The 27,417-nt window shown below is 37.7% G+C and overlaps 2 protein-coding genes and 1 pseudogene across 3 annotated transcripts; 1 reads left to right on the top strand and 2 right to left on the bottom strand.

Annotated features, from left to right (window-relative positions):
* Positions 1-6,848: 6,848 nt before the first annotated feature.
* Positions 6,849-10,599, bottom strand: LOC135690724 (tubulin beta-4B chain). The gene is made up of 5 exons (XM_065208364.2): positions 10,444-10,599; positions 10,236-10,344; positions 9,896-10,006; positions 8,771-9,228; positions 6,849-8,553 (listed from the first exon to the last, which is right to left on the bottom strand). Exons 1-5 carry the CDS (start codon positions 10,498-10,500, stop codon positions 7,954-7,956), a joined length of 1,335 nt encoding a protein of 444 aa, XP_065064436.2. The 5' UTR covers positions 10,501-10,599; the 3' UTR covers positions 6,849-7,953.
* Positions 10,600-13,272: 2,673 nt separating this feature from the next.
* LOC135690723 (galactose/N-acetylgalactosamine-binding lectin CEL-III) lies at positions 13,273-18,432 on the bottom strand. Its single transcript, XM_065208362.2, has 2 exons — positions 18,289-18,432; positions 13,273-14,743 (listed from the first exon to the last, which is right to left on the bottom strand). Exon 2 carries the CDS (start codon positions 14,724-14,726, stop codon positions 13,362-13,364), a length of 1,365 nt encoding a protein of 454 aa, XP_065064434.2. The 5' UTR covers positions 14,727-14,743; positions 18,289-18,432; the 3' UTR covers positions 13,273-13,361.
* A 1,958-nt stretch (positions 18,433-20,390) lies between these two features.
* LOC135691162 (galactose/N-acetylgalactosamine-binding lectin CEL-III pseudogene) lies at positions 20,391-24,926 on the top strand (annotated as a pseudogene). Its single transcript, XR_016145304.1, has 2 exons — positions 20,391-20,534; positions 23,450-24,926. The product of XR_016145304.1 is annotated as a galactose/N-acetylgalactosamine-binding lectin CEL-III pseudogene (transcript).
* Positions 24,927-27,417: the final 2,491 nt, after the last annotated feature.

The raw sequence follows: 27,417 nt of genomic DNA, 5'->3' as shown, positions 1-27,417 counted from the left end.
CTACATGAAGTATTTGCATATCTAACTATCGAAGCATCGAAGTTCATGCCCAAGAGAAAAGCATCAAAACATCAAAAATAGAGGCACCACTGCATGATTTTTAGTAGCTTTAGACCTGACTTTAGCAAGCATGCTAGCGAGACGCTAGATCTGACGGTAGACTAATATTAAACCTTTTAGATACAACTTTTTAGGATACTGTTAATTATAAACAGGATATTTAGAATGCTTAAATGTAGTATGGTAGATAAGTCATAGGAAATCAGTCACAACAATTGCTCAACCAGTAGCACAGGACAGATTAAAATTGCAGTACAGCCAGCTGGGGAAATATATGTTCTCTTGACATTCTATTTCAAAATACGGGAGACTTGGAGCTAACATTTAATCCAGGGAAGATTACCTGTTAAAACAAAAAGATTGCAGTTCTATATTACTTTGTGGCGATAGTTTTCAACTGAAATCTGTCTTAAATTTTGCTCAACCTTTTCTTGAACAACCCACCCTTCCTGGGTACAAAACTTCATGAGTTTGGCCCCAGAGTAAAAAAGGTTGCCAGTTTCTGATTTGAACAATAAAGTCTTGATTCATTATGTATAAAATTATGTAAGTATTCATTGTAAAATTCATACTTTTAGGACAAAACTCCAAAATCTTGGTTTTATCACTGCACAAAATTCTTGTTTATCTGGCATAATTATGATTTATCATACATTTGTTGTCACTGAACATTAAACAAATCTCTTTATGTATTTTGAATGCATGCATGTAAGTAAATTAACCCTAAAACATAATGGAAATTGTGTTTCCGGCCACTGGCTTATTAGGCCAAGGATTTTATGTGATCCCGTGTGTTGTATGACAAATTATATCTCGGTAACTTGGTAACTTTAATGTGTTTATAAACCATAATTAAAAACACACAAATACACACACTAAGAACAATTTCTGATCATGTATATGTGTTTTTAATTATTGTTTATAAACACATTAAAGTTACCAAGTTGCCGAAATATAATAATGGGAATTAATCAATCATTTTTTTCAGATTAGTGTACAAAAATCTAGAATGTTGAATTAGAAAAAAGACTAAAATATATAAGTATGTTGTAATTTTTTCACTTTTTCCTGGAGGATATGCTTGTTATGCAGAAGGCCATTTTAAAATCTAAAAATAGCTTAGCTGTGTTTAACCACGTGTTGGTGCCAGTCGTCTGTATTTTAAATAAGCCAGTATTCAACAACCTAATGCAAACCCTTGAAATCCCAGCTTGAATATGCGCTCGTTCTTATCGAACAAGTAGTATAGATTTAGATAGTAGTATAGATAGAGCACCTAGACATAAGCAGCGGAGTATAGATTTAACAAATTCTCGTCTCATTTAAGTAGTAATTATTTAAATAGCCTATAATTTACTAGTAGGAAGAAGTAGGTTTTTATCCGTAGCTTAGACAAATTAGCAGTTTGACTTTACATGGGGGATTTTCGCCAAATACGTGTCCATCCATTGCTGGGGCTTATTAAACCAAAAATGAGCCTTTCAAAAATTACGTTTTTTCTGATTGGCCTATTTGGATCTACACCTGGGTATATATTTTTCATCGTGTTCTTTAGGACCCTTATTCTGACGTTTTATGTTCTGAGGAGTGTCAGACGAAAAAGCTTTTAGTATGTTGTAAAATGTTTGCTTTTTTCAAAGCCATTTTTAAACCAAAAATGTGATTTTTCCCTCAACCAAAACGTCGACTTAAAAACTACAACTTAAACGGGTATTTGAGATGATAGTTCTTTTAAGTTCTATCAAGAATCCCAAGCAACTAATATACGGTATAAAATAAATCGTTGTATTCATAAAAATTTGGTTTGTAGCAGTTTGTTGTTGAATTTGAATTGTGGTCTAAAATAGCCTAAAACATCATTGCTGAAAGTAATAAAAAGGTATGTTTACCTGCCTGTCATAATGTGCTTTTTGCCAATATAGGGAAAGCTGTACACGCTTTAAGCGGTTACTAGGAATCTGTATACAATGTGTTTCTTAGCTAAAAGTATAAAAGAAAATGCTTACTTGTTGTTTGCAGTCAGGATCTGTAAAGTTAATAAACAGCATTCCGCAAATATTTCTGGATCAGATAATTTCGCAAATCTTAAAAAAAACAAACTTCTCTTCTCGCTCGTCCTCACAGTTCAGCGATCGCTATTAATTTATTCTGTAGACGGTGGTCCCAGCATCAGGGAATAAAGACAAAGCAAATAAGCAGTCAAATCAGGAAATCAGGAAATAAAGACAAAGCCAAAAAGCAGTCAAATTTATCACAAAGATTTGAACTATAGCAAAACTTCAAAGTGATGCAGTTAGAAGGGAAAGAAATTGAGGTCAGTTGGTATGACTTTAATTCAGCTTGAATAACGTCAAAAGTAAACAGCAATCAGCAAAAAAATTTCATTAGTGACGCCCTTATTAGTTAGGGGAGTAAGGGGAGCAACCTGGTGCGAGGATGGCTCAGTTGTTAGAGGCGCTGACTACAGACTCAAGGGTCCGTGGTTCGAGTCCCTGACATGACCAAACTTTAACTCAGAGTTGGGAAAGTCGCCAGCTCTCTGTAATTCCAGGCATAGGAATCACGAGGTGTGGTCACATCGAGAGGAAAGACCAGGACACTGTTCGATAAGCATAGCTTCTCAGTGTCCTAAAAACTACATTCGGATGCTAGATAGCAACAAATACAAATACAAAATACAAATACAAATACAAAACTTTTAAAACTGTACCCAAGAACACATGTAGTTTTGCCTACGATTGCCCAGCCACCCCTGTCAGAAGGTCAAGCCTCCCATCGGAGAATTTCTAGCACCACCTCCCTTCCCCCGAGGGGCCACCATTGGGCATACTCAATCTCTGCATTTATGTGGCTCTGATGCCCAGAGTACTGCAAGAATATGCATGGTGTCTTTAGCATGGGAAATGTGAATACTTTTCGATTTTGGCCTATGTTGTACGTTTGCTTCTTTATAATGGAAATCAAAATGAAATATCAAGTGTTTAAATACTAGAAACGCTCTTTGGTTTTCATGAGAGAAAAAAATTAAAAATATGTTCTAATTGAAAAACAAAACCGTATAGATATTTACAGTTTATCACTGATTTCAAACAAGCTGCAATATATAGGGTTTTATATCTCCCAAAAAACGACAATACAATGAGCAGGTGATTGCTAAAAATACGATATTTCGAACATGTACTTGTTACCAAGGGATATTTTTAAAGATAACATCAGCTACTTCAGCTTTATCCATTCATACCATCACCAGTACATTTTAAGAAAAATCAAATCTTTCTATATTTTTTAAGCTTCCGTCTATTTTTTGTCATCTTTGAAGACTACTGTTCCTTAATTATTACTAGTTTACTTTATGATATTGTATTTTTATCTCTTGCTAACAAATTCGATTATGTATTCCATTATTTATGATAATGTCCATTTTAGTAAACAAACAAACAAACAAACAAACAGTTGATGACAAAATTGGTTACTCTCTGGTCCCTCACTCTGACACTTAACAAGTGATCCTTGCTAGGAAGCCATCTTTTTATGTTATAGAAACCACATTATTCGGTGAATATAGAAAAAAATTGTTAAATTCTAATAGGTAGATCACCTCCTCGATATACGGTCTCGTTTTGGAAATTACATCAAAATTCATTGTACAGCTGTACGGCGTCACCCACCCCCCCCCCCCCCCCAATGTCTGCAGACTTCAAGAAAGTTGGTCATGCAGCAGGAACCTTAACATTAAATAGGAAGTTTTACCAAATTTCAACCTATAATTCATTCATTTTATTGGTCATGGTTGGTCATAGTCAACTTTCTGTTTTGTAATACACTCTTTTTTATAAGAACAATTTTATAAGAACACGAGCCTAAAATTGATCAAAAGTTAAAAACAAGTTAAGGACAAGCTGAGGCAAAGTTCTATCTAAAAAACGAGGACTTTTGGCCATATGTGGGTTCTTTTTCGGTGAATATTCAAACCTGTTGGCAAATGAAGGCTGTCTCACTCATTCTGTTGGCAAATAAGGCCTGAACACCTCAACACGCTAGCAATCGCACTGCTTACAACCTATCAATTTAAAAAAAAATTAAGAACAATCCACCCTCATATTTTTGAAAAACAGTCAGCCTGAACTCGAATTCACTGGTTCGTACAAAAAAGAGTATATTGCAAATAACTTGCTATATGGAGCAAGCAAACAACTATAAGAAATGACTACAAGAAATAACTGCAAGAAGTTTTCTGAGATGCATTTTAAGCTAATTTGAAGGGTGTGTTCGCAAACATTTTCTGCTAAAAAGCTAATCTGAAGGGTGTGGTCGCAAATATTTTCCGCTCTGCCCCAAATCCTCTGAAACCTCTCAGCGGCCTTCCAGCCATATTTGCCCTTCAATTCTTATAAAATTGTATAGATTAGAGGACATTTTATAAGCTGAAATTATGGTTATGAGAAGCTCAAAAGAAGCGTGAACTCCAAGAATATTAGTTTCCGTAAAATTAATTTCCTTATACTTTCATGCCATCATTTGCTCTTACTTGTTTTCATTGAGTGTGTGTATGATCATCTATTTCATTGCTAATGAACTTTCTTTGCAGAAATAATCGCTCAAAAAAGTAAAGTTGGTCACTTTTTTTCTGAACCTCCCACAACTCCCCCCCCCCCCCTGCCAACTAAATTGTCTAGGCACATCACTGCTCCAGACAAGCATTTACCCCAATACAAGTCTGGAGAAAATTTCCCTACAGTTTTAAAATATACAGACATATACTGAATTTTCAGTAACGTTCGAAAATTCAGAAGAAATTTGACCGCAAAAATAATTGCCCCGGGTGAAGCTATTCACCTCCGCTAATCGCAGTCAAATCCCTTTAAAAAATTAACTTGTTGTCGATATTATGATTGCAACATCTTAAAAACTGATACACTCCTCTTTTTTATAAAAATACTATAAATTTTGCCCACCCTCAATATTCTTTAGAATTTATAGTTTTGAACCTGAAGCTATTTTCTTAATAAAATGGATGATTCTGAGCTTGAATATTCTTGTAAAAATATTTTTATAAAAAGAAGAGTGTATGCAGATCTAAATTTTAGTTCTACATCCGAATCTGAGTTCGAAAATTGAGAACACAGAAGTCTAAAGCATTTTTGAAATGAAGTTGAAAATGGAATTGATGTCTTTTTAAACTTTGCAATTTGGAATCAACCAGAATCGGTGGACACAAATATTCTCCCCTCCCCCTTCTGCTTCGCCACGTGCTCATGCAATCCTTTCTTTTCAATCTTTAGAAGGATCCTGGACTTTGAAATGCTCTAGGGTCTAGTTCCTAATGCTCAGGGACCACGGAAGCCCCTGAAGGAGCCTTAGCCCCCGAATAATTCCCAAAATGCTCTTGCACTCCTTATAACTTTATACCCCTCCCTCTTATCCAACATATGCCCTGCGATTCGTGGGTATGGTTAAGAAGGATGGGGTTCCTTTGTTACAAAGTTGTTAAATGACGAAAACACAGCAACAGCAACAAGGTTTAAAGATAAAAACCGAGGCTACCAAAATAAAAACACCCTTGCATACCATATGAAGTAGATGTTATCATTTTAATGTTTATCATATCTTTCTTTAATTTTTATACACCTTCACTTGAAGCATGTACTTTTTGTAGCTTAATGATTGTATTTGTTAACAAACTCTTCACTTTATCTTGATAATTTCAAGTAGGATTTTCCGAAAAATTCAAGCAGTAGCTAAACCTTATGCTCAAAGGGGTGAAACACAATCCTGTAAAAGTAAACAGTTATTTTGCCAGAAAATTTCTGACCTTGTCAGAATTATATGTTTATTTCTTATCTGAATGCTACATTTTGGGAAGAAAGACTTTAGGGCTCAATATAGCAATTTCTTCCGTCGTTCTGAATCAGATTGACAGTCTCTTTCAATTAGGTGTGGTACTTAAAAATTCATTTTTTAGAGGTAAAGATCAAAAGTTCTATGATTAGTATGATTTACGACACTCAAGTTTAGATAAATGATATGACATCGTCTCCTGTTTTATTTCAGTTCTAATGTCTTTATGTAATGTATGTAATGTAATATAGAAAAGAATAAAAATGCTCATTAGAATTTAAAATGGCTTTGAAAAAAGGAAATATTTAGTAATCTAAAGCTTTTTGTCTGACACTCTGAGGTGAGGCCTCAACAGTTATAACTCATCTTCGATTTCAAAGTCATCTTTCATTTCAATCTCATCCTCTTCTTCCTCATCATCCAAATAACCCTCCAAGTTCTGGTTTAGGCCCATGTCTTCTACACCTTCTACACCTACAGTCATGTGCTCGTTTTTCTGATTGGCCTATTTTAATCCACAACTGGGTATTATTTCCTAACGTAGAGTTTTCGGTCTATGTTCTGACGTTTTAAACTCTGAAGAGTGTCAGACGAAAAGCTTTAGTTTACTAAATGTTTGCTTTTTTCAAAGCCATTTTCAAGTTTTGTACCACCAAAAGATTGTTTTCATTAGACTTTGTAGGAAAATCTAAAATTTTGAACCCTCCTATGAATTTCCTAGCTATACCGTTTACTAGTTGTACGCTACCTAAAAGTGTTAATCAAGATAAAAGGTTTTTATAACAGAGGGTTCATTTTTCCTTGCAACTGCTAGATCTCTTGTCACAATCAAAATATCTCTACAAAAAAGAGAAAATATTTTTCCCAATAATAGCTTGTAAGAAGGGTTAATCTGACGCTACGTAACTTTTTTAGAAAACATTTTGAATTCTATCAATGACTTCCTTAAATTTGGTCCATCATTCTTGTTAATGTTTCTGTTTTAATACATTGAAAAACAGTTACCTAAATCTTTTTCACAGGCTTTTCCCAACAAAATTTTCGCAAGTAAAGTTTTAACAGTACGGTATTAATCAACTGAATTGGCTAAAACGGCAAATTAAGTATTAACTAGATCTTTCAAAAACCTTCAATAGTTACCATTTCAGCTTTTACAGTAGTAATTCTTAAACTATTAGCTTCCTACTTTAGTACAATAAGCTGATTCAAAAGAAAATAGAAAGTTCTTAACTCCAAGACCAATTGTTGTCCAAATATATAAGAATAAGAATGGTATGTCCTTATAAATAGTTTCTATAAATAAAGAATTATGTGATTACAACCAGATACATATGACGTCGTTCCGAATGCAAGTATATAGGCTTGCCAAGCAAGAGACCTAAGCTTGATAATAAGATATAAAAATTACGAAAAGAGCCATGAACAAATATATTGTATCTTTTGTTTCTTTAAGTAATTGCTATGAGCAAGCATCCGAAAAGATGATAAAGCTAACTCGATAATTTGCATGTTTGTTTTGGCCTACAATTTTTCTATAGACTATGGAATCTCCTGATAATTACTACATTGACAAATGTTTACAGATTCATCAAATACAATCAGATTCCTAATTATATATCCCTTGTTCGCGCACAGATGCTCGATGATATTGGCATTTCGAGACATTTCATCAAGCAACTAACCAACATCCATTCCAACTTAATTATGTAAAAATCTCAAATTTGTTTATCAATCCATGACAGAGTGGAAAAACAAAAAGTAATCTAGTACCTAAAAAGAGCTTAAGCCATGACACTTATTTTTCTCAGTCTTTTGGTGAACACATTATCACCTTCGAAGACAATAGCAAGCAGCCTTCAGGTCAAGCTTTCAATTCAGTTAACTTTTTTATCTGAATACCCTACATACCAAAAAATAAGCTTTTATCCAGATGGCGAATTCATAAAATGTGTACTAGCAATTTGAAGCGAGACTTCAGTTAAAAATCCATTCAAGATTTATTGAAACAAGACAATTATAGAAATAAGAGTGTTTCATGTCTGAAGATTCTTCATTTTACGCCTCTTCTTCCTCTTCTTCTTCAAACTCCTGCTCCTCCTCAGCAGATGCTTCCTGGTACTGCTGATACTCAGACACCAAGTCATTCATGTTGGATTCTGCTTCTGTGAATTCCATTTCATCCATACCTTCTCCAGTGTACCAATGCAAGAAAGCCTTTCTTCTGAACATAGCAGTGAATTGTTCGCTGATTCTCTTGAATAGTTCTTGGATTGCTGTGCTGTTGCCAATGAATGTGGCTGACATCTTCAGTCCACGTGGAGGAATGTCACAAACTGCAGTCTTCACGTTGTTTGGAATCCATTCAACAAAGTACGAGCTGTTCTTGTTTTGGACATTCAACATTTGCTCATCAACTTCCTTCATTGACATTCTGCCTCTGAACATGGCAGCAACAGTCAGGTATCGTCCATGACGTGGGTCACAGGCTGCCATCATGTTCTTGGAATCAAACATTTGTTGAGTCAGTTCAGGCACAGTCAAGGCTCTGTACTGCTGTGAGCCTCTGCTTGTGAGTGGAGCGAAGCCAGGCATAAAGAAGTGCAATCGTGGGAATGGAACCATGTTTACTGCCAGTTTCCTCAGATCAGCATTCAGCTAAAAATTGACAAATTGGATGAGAAATTTTTATTTGTATTGACTTGAAATAGGGTAAAAGTCAAGATGAAAATATTTCAAACAAATCAAGGAGAATGATTGAAGTTTCAAAGCAAGTTTGTTGTGTCTCCAATAGCAAAATTGTCATCATCAACATTGAAGTTGAAATGTTGTTATTACAGTAATCAGTTTTAAGTACATTAAAGCAATTATTTACCTGTCCTGGGAACCTGAGACAGGTGGTGACACCACTCATGGTAGCTGAGACAAGATGGTTCAGATCTCCATATGTTGGTGTGGTCAGTTTAAGTGTTCTGAAGCAGATGTCATACAAAGCTTCGTTGTCGATGCAGAATGTTTCATCAGTGTTTTCTACAAGTTGATGTACGGAAAGGGTCGCATTGTATGGTTCAACAACAGTGTCTGATACTTTTGGGGACGGTACAACACTGAAAGTGTTCATAATTCTGTCTGGGTATTCTTCACGGATCTTTGAGATGAGCAGAGTACCCATACCAGATCCAGTACCGCCACCAAGTGAATGTGTCAGTTGGAATCCTTGAAGACAGTCACAGCTCTCCGATTCTTTTCTGACAACGTCGAGTACAGAATCGACAAGCTCTGCACCTTCCGTATAGTGTCCTTTTGCCCAATTATTGCCGGCGCCACTTTGACCTATAAAAAGTTTGCAATATAGAATAGAGGCTTTGGGTAACAGAAACGTGTATTTTATGTGATAATTCTATTTGAAACTTTAGCTTTAGCAGTCAATGATTGAGTAACGGAAATTTGTTCTAACTAGAAGCGCTCTCTCACAGCTTTTCAGATATTTTTTTTGATGAAAAATCGAGAATAACTGAGATAATTCTTTTACTGGCAAATCGAGTTTTTCAAACTTGGAGTGAAGATCCTTATCTAAGTAAACTTAAACTTTGCCAAATGCATATTAAGTAATTTACGATATCCTGAATCTGATCGGCAAAATTTTGTTTTTTCAAATAATATCTTCACTACAACAAACTGCTAGTTCTTCGGAATATCACTGTTTTACTTCTGTTTGGTTTTCTAGTCATAGCTTAGAGATATATTTCCAGGCATTAAAAGATGACGTAATTATTCGTTGGTTTGATGACTGTATGCGCTGACATTGTTAAAGAAGAAAAGTGCGATTAATTCACTCTAAACTGGCATAATTCGTGAATCTATTCAATTACGAATAAAGACGCTTTTGGGAAAACAGCAGGAGTTGATATTTCTCATTACTTATTTATGAAATGAGACATGATTTCTTTTACAGATCAAATCTCTAAAGATCAACGATAAACTAAATTGAAATCCTCACCAAAGACAAAATTGTCTGGCCTAAAAACCTGGCCAAATGGCCCAGAGCGTACAGAATCCATTGTGCCTGGTTCCAAGTCAACCAAAATGGCTCGTGGGACATACTTGCCACCTGAAAATTCAAGAAATGATAGTTTGTACAAACTATTAATTAAACAAATAAGAATGAAGAAAAATGACAACAAAACGTTTATTGACAATTGCTTTTTCAAACTAGAATGAGTTGGAATCTATAGGAAGATCAGAAGACTAGGCAAGATATCCTGAGAGAATTAACAGCCATAGAATGGTTTCTTTCTAGGAAAGGGCGTCGCCCTGCGCATGAAAAAGGCTTCCTTTACCTGTTGCTTCGTTGTAGTAGACATTGATCCTTTCAAGTTGAAGATCGGAGTCACCATGATAGGTTCCTGTGGGATCTATACCATGTTCGTCTGAGATAACCTCCCAAAACTACGGAGCAAAATATGGAATTGAATTCAAATAGAAAACAGTTTTCGTTTAAATTAGATGTGATAACAAGAATGATTATTTGAAGGCATAAACTCGCACCTTAGCTCCAATTTGATTTCCACACTGACCAGCTTGAAGATGGACTATTTCGCGCATTTTGAAGTTGAGTTGACGAATATTTTACCGACACAGCTCCGTGCTAGAATCTCAAGCAAATATTCAGCTGCCTTCCTTCACGCCGTATTAATAACCAAGTTATTATAAATTTTAATGTGATACCGCAACCGGGGGACCACTGTCTATATTTAGATTATAAACCAAATGTACTTTCACCTAGATGCCTCCCCGTCCTGCATAATCACTCGACTGGGTTTCACTTTTGGGCGTTGATGCTGCAAACCAAACAAGTAGTCTGCTGTATGCCAAGGAGACATCTATATTTTTATGCCAAGGAACATTGATCTAATTCTATCCTTTTATAACCACCAATTAATTTTTAGATCTCCAGTCTCGTTCTTTTTAAGCAGAGATGTTGAAATGGTCGGTAAAATATAAAATGCTAAGAAAAGACAGACACCGCAACACATCTAACCGAAAAAAAGTTGGTTTTTTATTTAACTAAATAGCGCATTTATCTGACAGAAACAGGGATGTAGTGTTTTGAAAAAGCCCCATCTTTCCTACGGATTAAGTTTGTTTTATGAGCCTTTCTCAGAATCTACTATTTATCTTTTAAAGGAAAGTTCAAGGTAAGTTCAAGTACAACTGTAAATTTCTCTCACTTTTTATGTTTTTGTCAAAGGTATGCACTGGCCTTCCTCAAAACTACTGCATCGTGGAATGACCTTCCTCCGGCTCACAGCCGTTTAACCGTCATCCGTCATGTTTTCTGAACCCTGCAGGGACGCCGGAGCATATTTTAGAGTGTGGGGGGGAGGGGCTTTAGACAGATTTGCAATATACAATGTATCATGGTCAGGGATGTAGTGGTGGGGGGGACTCAGGGGGGGCACAGCCCCCCTTGTTAAGTTGGGAAGCTTAGGCCCCTCATTTTTTGTGCTTGGATACAGCCAAGAATCCTATAATGCAGAGAAAGCTGTGAATCAATGAAGAATTGTTACTCTACCATGGTCAGCCATTGACAACTAAACCAGAAAAGGAATAGAGAAACAACTGAAAGATGTAAAGGCATTGCAAGCTCTATATGCATGAAAATGTACACAAAGTTTGACATATACAGATAGAAAATTCTTGAATGATTTCTTACTGAGTACGTTTAGTTGCAGTTTTCTATAGACAGTTGGTTTTTAAGAAATGCCTGAATCAAAACCGGTGCTATTATTTGACTCTGTCTTGTCTGGTTTTAATATTTCATGCACTGCAACCTTCTCAATAAGAGAACTGGATGCTCTTATTTTTTGGATAATTTTAGGCTCAAAATTTTCAAAATTTATTTTCTATATCAGCAAACTATGAATACTTTCCAGGTTCACTGAATAACAGTTCTGCATGACATTTTTAATAGCACAGTTCATTAGCTGATAAATCACCTCTGTTTTGTTAACACGGAAGGAAATGTCTAAATTCAAAATCCAACCAATGGGTCATTATTATTAAGAAGAAAGTTCTTCCTTATCGATGCCATAAATATTTTGCATTATGCATTTCTTGCCATTCTTGGAATGCCATATCTTAAAATTTTTCACTGAATCCCTGAGCAATATAAACATTTTGCCTCCTCACTTGCAATAACGTCCCTCCCCCTGCACTTTTTCCCATACATTTGATGCTCTCATCTCAGGTGATGCTCTACACACAGTCAATGCACCTGGCTGCTCAAGCAATGTTCGGAAAAACATTAACCCTCACTATGTTCAAATTTCATGATTCAAGACAAGAACAATTTAGAAATTTCATAAAGCCCACATCCCTGATTATGGGAACCTGATTATAGAAGCAACCTTCATTTCAAAAAATTTTTGGGGGAGCATTCCCCATACCCCCTAGAAACATCTGCCTTAGGCATGCTTTACTATTTATCTTTCATCCTGACCAGGGGGCCCATAAATCCTCTCCGCAACAAATGTACGCAACAAACTGACCTTGCCTGTGCACTAACACTCCGAAATACGTCACGAATTCCTAATATCAATCTTTGGCCACGTTTTTTAATTCGAGCCAGTCTCTAACCTGGGTACCAGAGCCGAAAAAACTTTGACGGCAGCAAAATTATAATGAGAGCTGCGGAGGCGGAAGAGAGAGAAAAGGGAAAAAGAAAAGCTGGCATTTTTTATAATACTACTTTCTATCGGGTGAATAACAGCATTGTCAAATAAGAACGATGACTGATGTTTGAATTTTGCAAATTTTGTTTATGCTGATCCAAATCTGGATGCCTGCTTTTCTTTTTCCATTTTCTCTCTCCTTTGCCTCTGCACCTTTCAAAATTTTTTCTCTCTCCTACGCCTCTGTAGCTCTCAAAATTTTTTCTGCCGATTTTGATTGATTTCGACACTTAGAAAAGCAGCTATCTCTTTTTAAATTTTTTTAAATTTGGGGACGTTTTAAGAACGAAAATCAAAATCGATCTGATCAACCTTTCTTCTCCAATATTTTTTATCAGATTTCGAGAAATTAGAAAATCGACCTTGGGGAAAGCTGAAGTGGACATGTTCACCCCAATGATAAAAAGATTTAGTAGGACAATGATTCAGTAAAATCATCCCACTTTGAAAAATGAATTTCGAAAATGCCCACTATCGCCTTTCAGCAAGAGATATGTGCAGTTGAACTTATAGTTCTAGGGTAGATAGTTCTGGGTTAGCAAACTTACTTTTGGTTAATGATTTTATTTGCGACACTTTTTACGTACTTTTCAAGGTAAGCTAACCACTCAGAGCAAGATTATGACAGCAAAATGACAAAAAATGCAGCCATGAATATGAAAAAGAACTTAAAACAAGCGAGATTGCAAGCATATATCAGTTTGAAAAATAATTGATACACTAATAGCTCATCTACATCTTCTTGCATCGCGTGCAGCCCTTGTTGCTACACTTTCTGAAAGGTGGACAAGAAGGCTCCTTGTCAGAGCTCGTGCACCTGACGATCTGTGGTTTCCAGGTGAGCCACCTCCCTGTGCTTACTTTTTTAGTATCAACTTGCAGCTGCCACATACACCCTCCCTTGAACTGGGCGCCACTGTCGTGGAACTCGCAAGCAAAATCGATGCGACTGGCCTCGGAATGGCTCTTTGTCCAAGCAGTTGACAGGGAAGATGAAACTGAGGTGGAAACTGAAGCAGAACCAAACTTCAGGCCTGCTTCAATGGAGGAGGCTACTTCAATTTTCACAGTCTTTGTCACTCTGGATCCATATGCGACAGAATTGGTAATTGAATGTGAAACCTTTCCGTTTTTATTGCAGCCAACCATAAACCATTTTGCAGTTGGTGGTGTCCACTTTCCGGCTTCCCATTTGAATCGCTGATCAGACAAACCTTCGCAATCATAAGTTTTAACACCGCCTTTGCCATCCTTTCCTGAAACATCCAAACATTTGTTGGATCTTTTGTTCAAAAATGAGCAGTGATTGCCATTGCAAAGCTTTTTGGGTTGAGACCACATTTGATCTCGTTTGTCTTCACAGTAATATGTCTGAATATTGCCCGTGCCATCACTCCCTGAAACGTCTACACATCGTTTCGACTTCTCGTTGACAATTTCTCCATTTTGGTAGAACCGGAACCATTGGTCTTGCTTGTCTTCACATTTGTATATTTTGATGTTTCCTTTACCATCACTACCGCTTACATCAAGGCATCTTCCGGACTTTTCGTTTATGAGTCTACCAAAGGCGATTTGCTTACCTCGAGAACGGAAGTAGAAGTACTGATCATTCTTGTTTTCGCATTTATACACCTGGATCTTCCCAGTTCCATCTGTTCCTTGGACATCAAGGCATTTGCCTGATTCCATATTGATGATCTTTCTTGCTTCCTGTCTGATCCCACCATTGTCATAAAATCTTATCTTTCTTCCCAACCTCCACCTCTGATTCCTGGGGATCTGTGGATAAAAGTTGCATCTTTCTGACTTGACCTTGGCATTACCCTTTCCATTTGGTGTGAAGCAGAAATTCAGCTTCTCATTGCGGATCGTGCCGTCACCACAGAGAATGATCTGCTGGTCTTCAAGCCCATCGCACTTGTAGGTCTGCACAGACCCTTCTCCATTTTTTCCCTTAATATCAACACACCTTTTTGACTTCAAATTCCACAGCTCTCCAATTATCAGGGGGTTTGTGCACAGGACCTGGGCGGATCCCAGGAAGAACAGGTTTGATAACGTAAGAGCTGCGAGAAGTATAATCATCCGAGACATCCCTGTCTATCGATACCCTAAAATATAAAGGTTTAGCATTAAACCATCACCATTATTGAGAATAGCTTTGGTTGAACATGATTCTGGCTGCACATTGGCTTAAGCCATCTTACAATCAAAAATTGACCAATCAGTGAGTGTGATTCCACACTCACGCTCATTTATTAGCTACGTAAGAACCGATATCATTACAGAAACTGTTGGCCAGCAGAGGAAATCTTTGTTGAGTCTGGAAAGAATCTGTCAGAAGAGACGTGGGCCTATAGCCACTTGAGACCGAGGACAAGAGCCCATAACGAGGCTGCCTCTGTCCATACAGGTTTTAAGCATTCATTCAGTAGAAAATTCATCATTCTTTATCAGAGCTATTAGCCTTAAAATCCTTGGACCACTACCTATATTCAAGTATGTGTTGGAGACACACGCAAGGAGCTGGACACTTCACGTGATGTCAACGTGATCAGTGTGTGGGGAATTTACTTGACATTTCGTGACCTTTTCAGAGACAGCTCTGTTTTTCTCAAACTTTTGGGAGTTTTGTTCATGTTGCTGAACTGATTGTTTTCTTCTTGTCGTCCTCTGTCGTTGAGTTTAGAGGCCGTAAATTTATTTTTTGATTTATCTTCATTCATCATTTACAGTTAAACCCTGTAGCAAAAGTGTGGTTTAACATGTGGGATCAGTGGGGTCGCTTGACCTTTTAGAGATAAGGAGGGGTGGAGGGTCATCACTAGAAAAATAGATAGAGAAGAATTAAGGCGCTATTTCACCTGCTGATAGATGATTTTGCAGACAAACTAAGGATTTTGTAGACAAAGTGAACATTTATCGACGAAGACATAGATGGAGAAGAATTTAGGTACTCGTTCACCTATTGACAGATGATTTTGCAGACAAACTAAGGATTTTGTATACAAAGTGAACATTTATCGACGAAGACATAGATGGAGAAGAATTTAGGTACTCTTTCACCTATTGACAGATGATTTTGCAGACAAACTAAGGATTTTGTATACAAAGTGAAGATTTATCGACGAAGACATAGATGGAGAAGAACTTAGGTACTCTTTCACCTATTGACAGATGATTTTGCAGACAAACTAAGGATTTTGTATACAAAGTGAAGATTTATCGACGAAGACATAGATGGAGAAGAATTTAGGTACTCTTTCACCTATTGACAGATGATTTTGCAGACAAACTAAGGATTTTGTATACAAAGTGAACATTTATCGACGAAGACATAGATGGAGAAGAATTTAGGTACTCTTTCACCTATTGACAGATGATTTTGCAGACAAACTAAGGATTTTGTATACAAAGTGAAGATTTATCGACGAAGACATAGATGGAGAAGAACTTAGGTACTCTTTCACCTATTGACAGATGATTTTGCAGACAAACTAAGGATTTTGTATACAAAGTGAAGATTTATCGACGAAGACATAGATGGAGAAGAATTTAGGTACTCTTTCACCTATTGACAGATGATTTTGCAGACAAACTAAGGATTTTGTAGACAAAGTGAAGATTTATCGACGAAGACATAGATGGAGAAGAATTTAGGTACTCTTCACCTATTGACAGATGATTTTACAGACAAGCTAAGGATTTTGTATGCAAACTGAAGATTTACCGACGAAGACATAGATGGAGAAGAATTCAGGACCCAAATTCGAGAACCGGGTTCCAGTACCCCATTCTAAAAATAGCATCAACTGATAAGATTGTCAATTACTTTTTTCGTATTTCTTTTCAGTTTGTTGAAAGAATGGAGGAGGCTAAATTTCATATTCATATAAAAGAGAGTAATTATTTAGAAAAGAATGCCTTAATAGAGACATGGGTACCAAACCAATTTCATATTTTAAAAATAGCATAAAGGGGCAATCTTTCATTTCCTTTTCTCTTAATATATTTTAATATATGATAATGCACCTAAATCTTTCCTTTCCCACTTTTTTCATAAATCAGTAATGACATATGGAGATTGGCCCAATTCGAGGACTGGGGCCAAGTACCCCAGTCTAAAAATAGCACTTACGGGCATTTGTCGGCTTTTGTCTGTTCGGCATCGTCATCAGCGTGTGAAATTACCCCAGTGTACCCATTTTCATGCTGGTATCACAATTTTCACAATTCATGTCAAATACTGATCTTAGAGCCTAGACTTTATTGACAGATGATTTTGTAGATAAAGTGAAAATTTACCGACGGGTTCATGAAGTATTAGGGGGTTGTTACACCCCCGACACCCCCGCTAGCTCCTGTATGGGATGTTTTCTTGGACTAACCTCATCTTTCTACGCAGGGGCGGATACAGAATAAAAGTTGACGGTCGCACATTAACACTGCCCAGCAGGCGGTCTAGGGGGCCTCCCTCATGGTCAAGGGCGGAGCCATGATGGGGGCCCAGCCCCCCAGAACCAGAGCAATTGGGACTAGGGCCCTGAAACGCTCAAATTTTTCAGTCAAACATTTTTCGCTTTAAAAGGTTTTCCAAATTTTCCAGCAAATCCAACAGGCAGTTCAAACAAAATATCTTGAGATTCGGAAGTGTACACTTCCTCTGCACCGTATAGATAAAGAAAATTGGGACTCTTCTCTTTCACAACTTACAACCTCATCCACTTTGAATAAATAGCGGATTTATGACTGTTTTTGTCGTTTGACGTCATCAGTCACGTGATACTAAGGCAAAAATTTTTTAGTCCGTTCTTGGAATCTGAATCTCCATACTCGAAAGTATATAAACCATCGAGATCATTTCGGTTAGGTGATAAATCAGATTTTCACAGCCATAGCCCTGCCTATAACTGGCACATGGCTTGAAAGCCCCTATGCGTTATTTTCACGTGTCATTCAGCTATAACTTTATAGATACAAATAATTATTTTAGATATCTGAACCTTGTATGTATTGAAATACAACTAGAGTTGTATCTTGATCAATTGTTTGATTAGATCAGTATATTGTAATTAAGCTGAAAATACACATGAAATTGAAATTGAAATTGAACATATAGTGTGATGTGCAGCAACCTAAAGTTTTCGGATGCTAATGTTTCATCGAAAGATGCGGGCATCGCATCAAGAGTGGGAGAATAAGTTTGTGAAGACAAGGACGTGGACATAATGTTCCAATACAACCTTCCTCTGATGACGTAAGAACATGTGCCGAAGCCGACAGTGGCGTACCCAGGGCCGCAGTAGCAGGGGGGTCTCGGGTGCAGCCCCCAGAAAATTTCCCCCATTGGGTATGCCACTGGAAGCCGATCGATTGCCATTTATAGTGAGTTTGACATTCGTATAGACATTCGGACTTTAGATTCAGATTAAGTTTATTTCAAAGATAAAATTGACTCAATTGCCTGTTGATTTATCTATTTATTTTCTTAAAAAGAGGCACTTTACTTGCAAAAGTAACCAGGTACTTTTTGATGCGGCCTAAACTTTCCGTAATTGAAATTCGATATTAAACATCACAACCTGATTTTAACTGATCTTAAACACTAGAGCCAAAACGAGTCATCTAAATCTACTCAAAGCAATATAAAAGCTACCTTTTCTTCTATTCTTCACCACTTTTAAGCGAATAACTGCAAAATTCGGACTTCAACCACCAACAACAAGCTCCGAGAACCAACAGACTTCTGTTCAGCTACCAACTGAGAAACCTCTTAATAACTTCCACAGGAAGACAAGACAAATCCCTAAAAAACTTCCACAGGAAGACAACAAATCCCTAAAAAACTTCCGTAAAAGAGTTCCCAATCGATAAAAACTTAATCGTAAAATTTCAGGAAGTTTTACCCAAAAGCCAAAAACAAAAACAGCGTTTCATTCATGATGGCCCATAACTGCCACGGCAAGAACAAAAGACAACATTTTCCCTTTTTGCCAACTTGTTCACGGCATTCACCAGAAGGTCCACGACAAAAGCATGCGTTAAGGTCAATCCACAAAATAAGGATACAAAAGCTGTAAACGGCAGTCCAGATAAAGGAGATGTTTGAGAATGGCATCCATCCTGGAAGAAGACGGTATTAACACTCAGGCAGTCAAAGACTCAAACTGCTTCTACCTTACTTCATTCATAGACTTTTGTGATTTTTTTAACTAAGTTATTATTTTTAGGCCCCTATAGCCAAGGGCCCCCGGGTCAGTGACCCCCCTGACCCCCCTCTCCTCGGCACTGGGTAGTAGACATGGGGGGATAGCAAAAGGCGGCAACTATATTTGTGCTTGTGCATTTGTTTGAATAAGTGCCACAGTCCCCGAAATCAATCGCTTATGTTTCCGAAGGAAGTAAAAGTAGCATCTATTAGGCTGAGTACAATTTGTAAAAAGTCACAGGGCCAGTTTCAATCCGTTTGCCTTGTCCGCCCTGTGACCAATAAATCATTTCAACTACATTAATTCTAGCAACCGGTGTTGTGGTGGATGTGTTACGCGGCACAGAGGCGGATCCAGAGCAAACTTGAAGAGGGTGGCAGTTGGTAGTGGGGGCGCTGAAAAATTTTCAAAAATTGACAACGAGAGTACGCTGTATACAACTATTTCAGACCCATTTTCGGAATAAACAACATAATTTTGAGGTAATCCGTGAAGCAAATAAGCCTGTCGGTCTCAGAAACTTTTTCACCTGATTCTCATTCTTCAAAAAGGGCGCACACTTTCCAAAAAAGGGGCGCCAGATTTGCTTCAACTCGTCGAGGGAAGGGCAACTGCCCCTAGCTGCCCCCCATCCGCCACTGACGCGGCATAGAGCTGCAGCGTTATACTACCTACTCAAGCAGACAATTGCGTTATGCTTCTTAAATATCAGTATCATACTAGATATCAGTACAAAAAAAATATTCAATACTTGTCTCAACCAAGGTTCGAGTGAGTATGAAAGTGATTGAATAACTGTATGCAGCACCCAGGGCCGCCGAGAGGTTTTAGACATATCTAGCAGATAGGGTAACCTGGATTTTTCTCTTTTGGTATGCGATCTGGTGGTTCTTTGACTCAAAATCCGTCAAGAACCTGAAAATTAGGGGGCTGGTGATCACACGATCCATCATTCCATTGTTCTTGTAGATAGATTTACAACAAGAACAATGGGGATTAAACTAACAGCAGTTTTAGGGAATCCAGGGGGTCAAGGTCCCAAACCCTATGCTTTTGTCAGCAAGGAGAAACCTTCGCTGTTATAGCCCTTGCCATTGGGCTTGAAATATTCTAGGACTAAACTGGACATTAGTAAGCATTTGAATTAAGAAATAAGAATTATTACGCTCTCAAATGTTTGCACTTGATTTTGCCAACATTCGCAAATAAGTACACATTTTAAAAATATAGCATCATTTTACTTACCGTCTTCTTTCCGCATGGATGCCATTCTCAAACATCTCCTTTATCTGGACTGCCGTTTACAGCTTTTGTATCCTTATTTTGTGGATTGACCTTAACGCTTGCTTTTGTCGTGGACCTTCTGGGGAATGCCGTGAACAAGTTGGCAAAAAGGGAAAATGTTGTCTTTTGTTTTCGCCGTGGCAGTTATGGGCCATCATAAATGAAACGCTGTTTTTGTTTTTGGCTTCTGGGTAAAACTTCCTGAAATTTTACGATTACACTACTACAAGCAAGAATATCAAGTTTAGTTAAGTTTTTTAGGGAATTGTTGTCTTCCTGTGGAAGTTTTTAAGTGGTTTCTCAGTTGGTAGCTGAACAGAAGTCTGTTGGTTCTCGGAGCTTGTTGTTGGTGGTTGAAGTCTGAATTTCGCAGTTATTCGCTTAAAAGTGGTGAACAATAGAAGAAAAGGTAGCTTTTATATTGCTTTGAGTAGATTTAGATGACTCGTTTTGGCTCTAGTGTTTAAGATCAGTTAAAATCAGGTTGTGATGTTTAATATCGAATGTCAATTACGGAAATTTAGGCCGCATCAAAAGGTACCTGGTTACTTTTGCAAGTAAAGTGCCTCTTATCAAGAATATATTTTATATAAATCAACAGGCAATTGAGTCAATTTTATCTTTGAAATAAACTTAATCTGAATCTAAAGTCCGAATGTCTATACGAATGTCAAACTCACTATAAATGGCAATCGATCGGCTTCCCGTGGCGTACCCAAGAGGGGAAATTTTCTGGGGGCTGCACCCGAGACCCCCCTGCTACTGCGGCCCTGGGTACGCCACTGTCGGCTTCGGCACATGTTCTTACGTCATCAGAGGAAGGTTGTATTGGAACATTATGTCCACGTCCCTGTCTTCACAAACTTATTCTCCCACTCTTGATGCGATGCCCGCATCTTTTGATGAAACATTAGCATCCGAAAACTTTAGGTTGCTGCACATCACACTATATATTCAATTTCAATTTCATGTGTATTTTCAGCTTAATTACAATATACTGATCTAATCAAACAATTAATCAAGATACAACTCTAGTTGTACTTCAATATATACAAGGTTCAGATATCTAAAATAATTATTTTGTATCTATAAAGTTATAGCTGAATGACACGTGGAAATAACGCATAGGGGCTTTCGAGCCATGTGCCAGTTATAGGCAGGGCTATGGCTGTGAAAATCTGATTTATCACCTAACCGAGATGATCTCGATGGTTGATGTACTCTCGAGTATGGAGATTCAGAATCCAAGATGGGACCAAATCAATTTTGCCTCAGTGTCACGTGATTGATGACGTCCTCGATATAAACAAAAACAGTCATAAATCCGCTATCTATTCAGAATAAACTGTAGAATTTAGCAATTCTAGATTTTGAGTGAATGCGCATTTCAAGAGCTATCAATTGATGTATCATATAATTGGGTTTTGGGCGTTTGCTTATTTTGTGACGTCATCAATGGATTTTCCCAACTTCTGCCACGACCTTTGTGCTGATAACTAAGTGAGTTGGAATTCACTGCAAATGCGCTAAAACTATGTTGATCTAAATATGTCATTGCTGTCATACTACACAAGTGCATTATGATGACTATTGTGACTTATTAGTCTCAAGAATAGTCAAATAATATCAAGAAGCATCAAACATATTTTCATTTTCAAAGCTGAATCATTCAACACCTATGAACAGCTTCTTAAGCAACATTTTACCTAATCATCCTTATTATTATGTCATCGAATTTCCAATGCAGAGCTCTTCGAAAAATCTAAAACCTACATTATTCTTTCTTTTTTTCTAGAGTAAAACTAAATATTATGAGCTGAATTCCCAAAATTTCGACAATATCGAATTACTGGTGTCTACATACGTAGAATGACGAGCTTAGTCCAAGAAAACATCCCATACAGGAGCTAGCGGGGGTGTCGGGGGTGTAACAACCCCCCAATACTTCATGAACCCGTCGGTAAATTTTCACTTTGTCTACAAAATCCTTAGTTTGTCTGTAAAATCATCTGTCGTAAAATCGCCAGACTATATGTCTAGGCTCTAAGATCAGCATTTGACATGAATTGTGCAAATCGTGATACCAGCAATTAGTACACTGGGGTGACTTCAGACGCTGATGACGATGCCGAACAGACACAAGCCGAAAATGCTCCCAAGTGCCATTCTTAGACTGGGGTACTTGGCCCCAGTCCTCGAATTGGGCCAATCTCCATATGTCATTACTGATTTATGAAAAAAGTGGGAAAGGAAAGATTTAGGTGCATAATCATATATTAAAATATATTAAGAGAAAAGGAAATGAAAATTGCCCCTTTATGTTATTTTAAAATATAAAAAAATGGTACCGATGTCTCTTTTTAGGCTTTCTTTTCTAAATAATTTACTCTCTTTTATATGAATATGAAATGTAGCCTCCTCCATTCTTTCAACAAACTGAAAAGTAATACGAAAAAATGTAATTGACAATCTTATCACTTGATGCTTTTTTTAGAATGGGGTACTGGAACCCGGTTCTCGAATCTGGGTCCTGAATTCTTCTCCATCTATGTCTTCGTCGATAAATTTTTCTATTGATGACCCTTCACCCCTCCTTTTGTCTAAAAGGTCAAGCGACCCCACTGATCTCACATGTTAATCCACACTTTTACTATAGGGTTTAACTGTAAATGATGAATGAAGATAAATCAAAAATTAAACTTACGGCCTCTAAACTCAACGACAGAGGACGACAAAAAGGAAACAATCAGTTCAGCAACATGAACAAAACTCCCAAAAGTTTGAGAAAAACAGAGCTGTCTCTGAAAAGGTCACGAAATGTCAAGTAAATTCCCCACACACTGATCACGTTGACATCACGTGAAGTGTCCAGCTCCTTGCGTGTGTCTCCAACACATACTTGAATATAGGTAGTGGTCCAAGGATTTTAAGGCTAATAGCCCTGGTAAAGAATGATGAATTTTCTACTGAAGGAATGCTTAAAACCTGTATGGACAGAGGCAGCCTCGTTATGGGCTCTTTTCCTCGGTCTCAAGTGGCTATAGGCCCACGTCTCTTCTGACAGATTCTTTCCAGACTCAACAAAGATTTCCTCTGCTGGCCAACAGTTTCTGTAATGATATCGGTTCTTACGTAGCTAATAAATGAGCGTGAGTGTGGAATCACACTCACTGATTGGTCAATTTTTGATTGAAGGATGGCTTAAGCCCCTTTATCATTTGTCGATTGCCTTAAGCGAAAAAGCCAATGTGCAGCCAGAATCATGTTCAACCAAAACTATTCTCAATAATGGTGATGGTTTAATGCTAAACCTTTATATTTTAGGGTATCGATAGACAGAGATGTCTCGGATGATTATACTTCTCGCAGCTCTTACGTTATCAAACCTGTTCTTGCTGGGATCCGCCCAGGTCCTGTGCACAAACTCCCTGATAATTGGAGAGCTGTGGAATTTCAAGTCGAAAAGGTGTGTTGATATTGAGGGGGACGATGAAAAAGGTGACCTACAATTGCGATGGGCTTGAAGACCAGCAGATCATTCTCTGTGGTGACGGCACAATCCGCAATGAGAAGCTGAATTTCTGCTTCACACCAAATGGAAAGGGTAATGCCAAGGCCAAATCAGAAAGATGCAACTTTTATCCACAGATCCCCAGGAATCAGGGGTGGAGGTTGGGAAGAAAGATAAGATTTTATGACAATGATGAGATCATCAATGTGGAATCACACAGGAAGCAAGAGAGATCATCAATATGGAATCAGGCAAATGCCTTGATGTCCAAGGAACAGATGGAACTGGGAAGATCCAGGTGTATAAATGCGAAAACAAGAATGATCAGTACTTCTACTTCCGTTCTCGAGGTAAGCAAATCGCCTTTGGTAGACTCATAAACGAAAAGTCTGGAAGATGCCTTGATGTAAGCGGTAGTGATGGTAAAGGAAACATCGACGTATACAAATGTGAAGACATGCAAGACCAATGGTTCCGTTTCTACGAAAATGGAGAAATTGTCACTGAAAAGTCGAAACAATGTGTAGACGTTTCAGGGAGTGATGGCACGGGCAACATTCAGACATATTACTGTGAAGACAAACGAGATCAAATGTGGTCTCAACCCAAAAAGCTTTGCAATGGCAATCACTGCTCATTTGTGAACAAAAGATCCAACAAATGTTTGAATGTTTCAGGAAAGGATGGCAAAGGCGGTGTTAAAACTTATGATTGCGAAGGTTTGTCTGATCAGCGATTCAAATGGGAAGCCGGAAAGTGGACACCACCAATTGCAAAATGGTTTATGGTTGGCTGCAATAAAAACGGAAAGGTTTCACATTCAATTACCAATTCTGTCGCATATGGATCCACAGTGACAAAGACTGTGACAATTGAAGTAGCCTCCTCCATTGAAGCCGGCCTGATGTTTGGTTCTGCTTCAGTTTCCACCTCAGTTTCATCTTCCCTGTCCACTGCTTGGACAAAGAGCCATTCCGAGGCCAGTCGCATCGATTTTGCTTGCGAGTTCCACGACAGTGGCGCCCAGTTCAAGGGAGGGTGTATGTGGCAGCTGCAAGTTGATACTAAAAAAGTAAGCACAGGGAGGTGGCTCACCTGGAAACCACAGATCGTCAGGTGCACGAGCTCTGACAAGGAGCCTTCTTGTTCACCTTTCAGAAAGTGTAGCAACAAGGGCTGCACGCGATGCAAGAAGATGTAGATGAGCTATTAGTTGATCAATTATTTTTCAAACTGATATCTGCTTGCAATCTTGCTTGTTTTAAGTTCTTTTTCATATTCATGGCTGCATTTTTTGTCTTTTTGCTGTCATAATCTTGCTCTGGGTGGTTAGCTTACCTTGAAAAGTACGTAAAAAGTGTCGCAAATAAAATCATTAACCAAAAGTAAGTTTACTAATCCAGAACTATCTACCCTAGAACTATAAGTTCAACTGCACATATCTCTTGCTGAAAGGCGATAGTGGGCATTTTCGAAATTCATTTTTCAAAGTGGGATGATTTTACTGAATTACTGTCCTACTAAATCGAAATAACACGGGGCCAGAGGAAAACAAGGACTGAGCTCTTAAAAAGTTTTGTGGATCATCAAAAAACAATGAATAAAAAAGACGGCCAATGTCCTCAAGAATTTCAATCGCTGCTTCTTCAACTTTGAAATACTTTCAAATTCCCTGCCATGTGGTTTTATGAGGTTGTGACGTCAAATTCTTTCTTTCTTATAAACTTGTTTACATTAAACTAACCACCTCAAGCGAAGCCCCCTTCAGTGGTAAAAGCTTCTAAAATACACGTTCAAATCTTCAAAAGGGTTTTCATACCAAGCCCAATGCCAGAAAGAGCTTTCTTTGGAGAGTGTTGTTGCGGGAGAGGTTGAGCTAAAGCCACAGATTGTAACACAATTTTAAATCCACAATAGTATTTTACTCCATATTGAAGGGCTTGCTTACCCCTTGGCCTCCTTATGGCTTCAGCCCTGCGGCTGAAGTTATGATCAGTCACTTTTTAAAAGCATTGGTGCTATCGAGTCAGATGCGACGGAGAAAGAAGAAGAGGAAAGTGAGGAATTGACAAGAACAAAACTGTCATTTATTGATGACAAGTACGATATTGTCATTTATTTTAAATGATGTTCCTAATTGGATTATTTTAAATGATGATTATTTTAAATTAAAGTTTGGAAGAGCGACTGTTTCGAAAATTAAGACACTAATGTTTAGATATTATAGCCTATGCTTCAGTCAATATACATTGTGCATGCGTGGTTCATACACAAATTTTCCGCGAGACAAACTTTCGGATAACATTCAATTTGGTAAGGGTTGGCAAGCATTTATACTTGATGTAGTTTAATATCTATTTCCTGCACATCTTTTTGTAATCACAATTATTTCAAGCTCCAAAGTACAGGTTTGCGTCAGTTTTAAATCATTCGAGGTTATGATGTTGAATCCCTAGAGGGGGCTTAGACATCTCTAGGGAGGTTTGCATAATTTTGATAGTTTGCCATCAATATATTTGATGCTGCAACCGTAACAGCCTGCTTCATCGAAAAAATGGATCGGGCTACAGCTTACCGAGCCCCTCAGCCCTGACCCCCAGCCCTGCCCCCCAGCCCCGGCTTCCTGGAAGGTTATACCCTAATAACGAAAACATGAAAGATGATGCGACATTGTGGAAAATTTGCTGAAATTTAGTGCACAGTGCCAAGAGATTTGGAGACATGTCACATATTTATTTAAAATAACAAAAATGAGAAAGGCAATCTAAGCATAAAGAGAGCGTCCTAATCCATAATTATATTAGTATATTCCAATTTTAGAAATATTGTTTATAAGAATATTCAGGCTCAGAATCATCCAAATTTTAAGAATATTATAAGAAAATTGCTCAGCTTAACCTTGCATATTTGTGTTTCATTTTTAGTAGTTGCCAGAATTGCAATGCTGATTATTCATAATGGACAAATTTCATGACTGATATATCTCGGCTTTTCAAAAAGCGTCGTTCCTATTCAATGCCGGGCGATGTTCCCTTGACACCACATCAGAATTGAAAAAATATTAAGAATGATTTATGCTTAAAAAGAAAATTCCTTATGACTATCCAGGCTGGATAAAACTTTTGGTATTCTTATGAAAAACATTAGTACACTCGAATTAAATCGATTCGTATAAACGATTAGTGAACGTTTGTATCGTTTAGTTTAATTTCAATTCGTTCATTCGGTAGCCCAAATAGAAATTGTCTTTTAGTCAACCGCTGACTTTAAAGGGGGTCGCGTTTAAAATTGGAAAGCATAAAGAACCGTACATCACAAAGCGCCAAACGCCAAAATTGCTAAAACCATATCATACGCTGCATTTGTTACAACGATGACAACCACAATGAAGGTAAACAAAAAAGTTATATAATGCTAACAGAATTAAAACATCAGGTAAAGAAAGAAAGATGTTTCTTTGCATGAAGGAAAGAAAGATGCAAAGATATCACCACGGCGTGGACTGGGGTGAGCATGTCCGCCTCAGCTTTCCCCAAGGTCGATTCTCTAATTTCTCAAAATCTGACAAAAAATATTGGAGAAGAAAAGTTGATGAGATCGATTTCGATTTTCGTTCTTACAAAAACGTCCCCATATTGAAATAAATTCTGCTTGAGATAGTTGCTTTTCTAAAAATGTAGAAATCAATCAAAATTATTTAAAAAGGCGTCTTTCACGTTCTCTGAGAGTTTCACGGTCGTGGTCGAGATTTTGGTCTATTTTCTGATGTCTGCTCGGGCTG

This window comes from Rhopilema esculentum, chromosome 4 (genome assembly GCF_057945365.1).
Source record: "Rhopilema esculentum isolate cy_ngs chromosome 4, ASM5794536v1, whole genome shotgun sequence".
NCBI classification, from domain to species: Eukaryota; Metazoa; Cnidaria; class Scyphozoa; order Rhizostomeae; family Rhizostomatidae; genus Rhopilema; species Rhopilema esculentum.
Note: the sequence above shows the minus strand (reverse complement) of the source record. Positions and strands in the feature narration are given on the sequence as shown.